The sequence below is a fragment of the Bubalus bubalis genome, chromosome X (genome assembly GCF_019923935.1).
Source record: "Bubalus bubalis isolate 160015118507 breed Murrah chromosome X, NDDB_SH_1, whole genome shotgun sequence".
Classification (NCBI taxonomy): domain Eukaryota; kingdom Metazoa; phylum Chordata; class Mammalia; order Artiodactyla; family Bovidae; genus Bubalus; species Bubalus bubalis.
Window position 1 is genome coordinate 88595697 of NC_059181.1, and position 6231 is coordinate 88601927.

General features: G+C 39.7%; 1 protein-coding gene across 1 annotated transcript; it reads left to right on the forward strand.

Moving 5' to 3' along the window:
* The first annotated feature begins 3339 nt into the window (after positions 1–3339).
* Positions 3340–4852, forward strand: LOC102397238 (AN1-type zinc finger protein 6). The gene has a single exon (XM_025276048.2). The coding sequence runs from the start codon at positions 3459–3461 to the stop codon at positions 4083–4085; it is 627 nt and encodes a 208-aa protein (XP_025131833.1). The 5' UTR covers positions 3340–3458; the 3' UTR covers positions 4086–4852.
* Positions 4853–6231: the final 1379 nt, after the last annotated feature.

Consider the following 6231-nt stretch of genomic DNA (forward strand, 5'->3'; position numbering starts at 1 on the left):
TCTCCTGAATTGCAGGTGGGTTCTTTACCAACTGAGCTATGAGGGAAGCCCATAGAATCCAGAGATAAAATTGCCAACATCCGTTGGATTATTGATAAAGCAAGAAAGTTCTATTTCTGCTTTATTTACCACGCCAAAGCCTTTGACTGTGTGGATCACCACAAACTGGAAAATTCTTAGAGATGAGAATACCAGACCACCTGACCTGCCTCTTGAGAAATCTGTATGCAGGTCAGGAAGCAACAGTTAGAACTGGACATGGAAAAACAGACTGATTCCAAATCGGGAAAGGAGTACGTCATGGCTGTATATTGTCACCCTGCTTATTTAACTTAAATGCAGAGTACATCATGAGAAACCCTGGGCTGAATGAAGCACAAGCTGGAATAAAGACTGCCGGGAGAAATATCAATAACCTCAGATATGCAGATGATACCACCCTTATGGCAGAAAGTGAAGAGGAACTAAAGAGCCTCTTGATGAAAGTGAAACAGGAGAGTGAAAAAACTGCCTTAAAGCTCAACATTCAGAAAATGAAGATCATGGCATCTGGTCCCATCACTTCATGGCAAATAGATGGGGAAACAGTGGAAACAGTGGCTGACTTAATTCTGGGGGGCTCCAGAATCACTGCAGATGGTGACTGCAGCCATGAAATTAAAAGACGCTTACTCCTTGGGAGAAAAGTTATGAGCAACCTAGACAGCACATTAAAAAGCAGAGACATTACTTTGCCAACAAAGGTTCGTCTAATCAAGGCTATGGTTTTTCCAGTAGTCATGTATGCATGTGAGAGTTGGACTTTAGAGAAAGCTGAATGCTGAAGAATTTTTGCTTTTGAACTGTGGTGTTGGAGAAGACTCTTGAAAGTCCCTTGGATAGCAAGAAGATCCAACCAGTACATCCTAAAGAAATCAGTCCTGAATATTCACTGGAAGGACTGATGTTCAAGCTGAAACTCCAGTACTTTGGCCACATGATGCAAAAAACTGACTCATTGGAAAAGACCCTGATGCTGGGAAAGATTGAAGGCAGGAGGAGAAGGGGATGACAGAGGGTGAGATGGTTGGATGGTATCACCGACTCAATGGACATAAGTTTGTGTAAACTCCAGGAGTTGGTGATGGACAAGGAGGCCTGGTGTGCTGCAGTCCATGGGGTCACAAAGAGTCAGACACAACTGAGCGACTGAACTGAACTGAACTGAACTGAATATCAATGGGGGCTATCTGAGCCCTGGTCCTAAGGAAGGTACAGTGAAAAGTCATTGCTCACTCTTTCTCCTACAGAGATTACATGCATCTAGGGGACGGGAGCAAATAACTCTCTGACAAGTGCTGACCTGAAGGTTTGAGATAGCAGGTTCTCTTCATTCTTTGGTGTTACAGAATCTCCTAAGAGCTGCTCACAACATACGTGTGTGTTGATCCTAATCCAGTCCCCACCCTGGGAAAACAGGCTAGGTTTTGACTCACCTGGTGAGCTCAGTGAGAGATGGCACCAGGGTAGTGGGCTGTGCTGTTTGTCTAACTTCTGCTCCTGGACTGCTCCTTATGTTAATACATTGATAAGAAAATTTGGGACTCACCCCATAGTCACCAGTGCAGGGGCTCTCAGATCATACATTTTCCAGCCACATCACACCAAGATTTCAGCCATGCGCTGCCTCCTGAGAGGCAAAATTCCACAAATTACTACCATTTCTTGACAGACAATCATCCATTCTTCCATTCACAGATACTTTAATATATATTGAGCTTTAGGGCCCATACTATTCCATTGGAAGTGTCTTATTAATTCCACAGTGCAAATAAGGGTGTAGAAAGGACAAATTCAAGGGTTATTTCTGAGATGAGCTTCACATTAACTTTTAAAATTGCTGAAGTTTCAAGGATTTGAAGATTTTTTTTAAAAAAATCTCTTTTTGTTCTCTCATCAAAAGTTTCAGGAAGCGTTTTCTGCATTCCCTGTTAACACTCTTCACTTCCCACTGTCTCCTCATCTCACTGCACTGTAGCTTCTGCCCCCGTGATTGCAATGAACGTGCACTCACCAGGTCACAAGCTACCTCTTGGTCACTAAGTCCAATGCTTTCTATAAATATATTAACATACAAATACTATAACTTTTTAATGACCATCTAAAATATGTACACTTGCATGGACTGCTCCTAACAAATCTTTGACATTTTCCCAGGTTCTGGAGCATGAGAAAGTGGGTCCAAACCAAAATACTCTGTTCCCGAACTGTGCAGTCCTGAGCTACTCTGTTCCCGAACTGTGCAGTCCTGAGCTAAGTCCTTATGTCTCTGTCCCTTATCATTTCATCTATGAAATGTGGGTTAACACCATATCTAATTCATAATACTGTTGTGAGCACAATGAGTCAATACATAAAAAGCATTTGGTTAAATGCATTTTAGTCATTTTTATTTCTTTGTTTATATCTTCACTGGCTATGAGCATTTCTACCATCCCTGTGGTATAAACTGATTTTTAATCAATGACTCTGGAGTTATGCTGACAGAAGGTGAGTGGGTCACAAAACTCAGTATATGATGAGAACTTATCTTTTGTACATAAATATGTAAATACAGACACACATGCACAAATGTATAAATAACAGCAAAAGAAAATTTCTAGAGTATGATCAATGTATACACATAACTGATTCACTTTGCTGTACATCTGAAACTAACACAAAACTGTAAATCAACTATACTCCAATGACAATTTTTTTTTCTTTTAAAAAAAGGACATAATACAAACAAAAATCTTAGCGGGGCTTTTCTTTTCATATGTTTCAGGATATTTTCTTTCCTTGTTTAGTAATTAATTTTTTTTTTATTTTGCCATTGTTTTATTTATTTTTTTAATTTTATTTTATTTTTAAATTTTACATAATTGTATTAGTTTTGCCAAATATCAAAATGAATCCGCCACAGGTATACATGTGTTCCCCATCCTGAACCCTCCTCCCTCCTCCCTCCCCATTCCATCCCTCTGGGTCGTCCCAGTGCACCAGCCCTTTACTCTACTAAACACCCCACAGTACACACTGTTTCAATTATTTAAAATAATAAAATTCTGAAAAATTCAAGCATTCTTAGCCTTACAGGAAACCTACAAGAAAGCAACTCAACTTTACCCAGAGGCACAGGATGGGAGACGAGATATTGGGGAAGCCCCTACCGGTAGGACAGGTCACAGGCCCCCAAATTCTACACTACATTAATTATTATCAATATTTAAATCTCTGCTTAGTTAATTAGGAGGAAAAACATGGTACTTTACTGTGTTTCATTTTGCTTTACCTTGATTGAAAAAGTAGGGTCTTGGGCGGGGCCGGAGCAACCAGGGGTTTGGCGGCCTCACCTGTCCCCATTCACCTCGGCGACCGGCTGCGGCAGGCAGCGCGTCAGGCGGAGGGAGCGGCCGCCAGGTGTGCAACAGAGGAACATGGCTCAAGAAACTAATCACAGCCAAGTGCCTATGCTTTGTTCCACTGGCTGCGGATTTTATGGAAACCCTCGTACGAACGGCATGTGTTCAGTGTGCTATAAAGAACATCTTCAAAGACAGAATAGTAGTAATGGTAGAATAAGCCCACCTGCGCCTTCTGTCACAAGTCTGTCTGAGTCCTTACCAGTCCAGTGCACAGACGGTAGTGTCCCAGAGGCTCAGTCAGCGCTAGACTCGACAGCTTCATCTATGCAGCCAAGCCCTGTGTCAAATCAGTCACTTTTATCAGAATCTGTAGCGTCTTCCCAAGTGGACAGTACATCTGTGGACAAAGCAATACCTGAAACAGAAGACCTGCAAGCTTCAGTATCAGAAACGGCACAACAGGCATCTGAAGAGCAAAGCAAGTCTCTTGAAAAACCAAAACAGAAAAAGAATCGCTGTTTCATGTGCAGAAAGAAAGTGGGACTTACTGGGTTTGAATGCCAGTGTGGAAATGTTTACTGTGGTGTACACCGTTACTCAGATGTACACAATTGCTCTTACAATTACAAAGCTGATGCTGCTGAGAAAATCAGAAAAGAAAATCCAGTAGTTGTTGGTGAAAAGATCCAGAAGATTTGAACTCCTGATGGAATACAAAATCCTTTGACCATCTGCAAACTAAAAACTGACTTGAGGTTTTTTTTTTTCCTAGTCATTGGGAATGTAGAGCAATGTATCTTGCATAGACCTTTAATCATACATGTCATCAGAAGAATAGATTTTTGTTTTTGTTTTGAAAATGACTCTGAACATTTATTTCCATTGCAGTTTCTGTGGCTGAAAAAAGTAAACTTTACGAGTATTATCCTTTTAAGATCATTTAAATTTTAGTTGAGTGCAGAGGGCTTTTAAAACAAACGTGGAGAAATTTTGGAGGGCTGTGATTTTTCCCAGTATTAAACATGCATGCTTTAATCTTGCAGTTTATTTTCTCATTGTGTATGTATATATAGCTTTTCTCTGCAGCACGATTTCTGTTTTGATAATGTCCTTTAGGGCACAGCTAGTTATCAATAACTGAATATATCTTAATCATTATGGCTGCTTCTGTTTTTCCTTAACAAAGGTTATACATATGTTAGCATATAGTTTCTTTGCACCCACTATTTATGTCTGAATCATTTGTCACAGGAGAGTGTGTGCTGATGAGATTCTAAGTTTGTGTGTTTTTAAGTTTTTTTGAGCGAAGGAAGGAAAAGCTGTACGCATTTCATTGCTGACTGCAGGTTTCTTTCAGATGATGTTCATCGGTCTGTGTGTATACAATATGAAGAATGATCTGAAGTAATTGTGCTGTATTTATGTTTATCCACCAGTCTTTGATTAAATAAAAAGGAAAACCATAACGTTCCCTTGTATTACTTTTTCTCCATTACTCTTGCTGGTAGTTCATTTTGACTTCTGGTCCTTTAGTTTTCTGCTTTACTGATTTTGTGAGATGAGCTCTCACGTCTATCTGTGACTGATACTTAACGATGATAAATTGTGATCTTATATTCCCATGAGTTGAACGTGTCATATTTTCTAGCTCTTGTTTGTTTCTCTGTTCTGAACTCTGTCACAACGAATTAGTATCTAGTAGAAGCTTCTTTTTCTAGTAGGATTAGAGAAACTGAAAGAGCACAACTCAAACACGGAGAGCTGGAGAACTGTGGAGTAGAAAGATCTCCAAAAAGCCGTTTGTTCTGTGGTTTTTAAACTTATCTGGCAGCCAGCCTTTTAAAAACTTGAAATAGTATGTAAAACAGATTAAATAGTATTTTACAATACAGATTTCTAAGGTTATATTTGTTTACTTAATACTTGTGTATTCCATCTTAGTATGTGTATTCTCCCTCCATCTGTAATGATGACTTAGCATTGGAATCTGTAAATATTAAATAAGAGAAAACCATTATGACTATCTTAGTAGATCCAATTAAAGTATATAATAGGATTTAACACCACCCAGTCATAATAAAAACTCTTGATAAAAAAAAAAAAGAAAAAGTAGGGTCTTATCATCTGAAAAACAGTAGTGTACACTGCTTAGATGAAGGGCTCAGGAACTACAAACCTGTATTCAAATCAAAGCCCCACCACTTGCTAGCCCTGCCCTCACTGTGCCTCAGTTCCCTCATGCTTAAAGTCTCCTCAGAGGTTATAGTGAGGATTAAACAAGTAAGTATACTTTTAGCACTTATACCACTGTTGGGCACTGAGGAAGTCAGCAATAAATATTTATCATTCTTATCATCCTTATCATACCTAAATTGACCATTATTATTTCTACAGTCATTGTTATTATTGTGTGGACTTTTTGTTCCCTCCAAATAAAGCTCCTTAAGTTGAAAGCATGCTCACCAGTTCTGCCAACCAGTTAGCCAAGTGCAGCTTTTCTCTTAGGAGGAAAAGTGAAGAGTGATTCATACATCAAACATGGTGTCTCTTCAGGCGCTTCCCAAGGGACTAGTTTCTGACTCTGGATGCCTGGGGGCCACTGAGAACAAATGAGAGCTCTGCAGCCTGTTGTGGAACCAGAGAACCTGCAGGACCACAGACATCAGAGAGAGAAAGAGATTACAAACTCCAAGGAAGAAAAGAAGTCCAGCAAATCTCTCAAATTGGGAAATTACCTGAACAAAGCTGAAGAATATGTATCCTCAAAAACGTGTTGTAAGGCCCCCAGAATTTCCAGCCAGGTTGGGCTGGAGATGATCTTACCCTGTATAAAACTAGTCCATGA

Coding starts and splice junctions, on each gene's coding strand:
- LOC102397238 (XM_025276048.2), top strand. CDS start 3,459: ATGGCTCAAGAAACTAATCACAGCCAAGTGCCTATGCTTTGTTCCACT.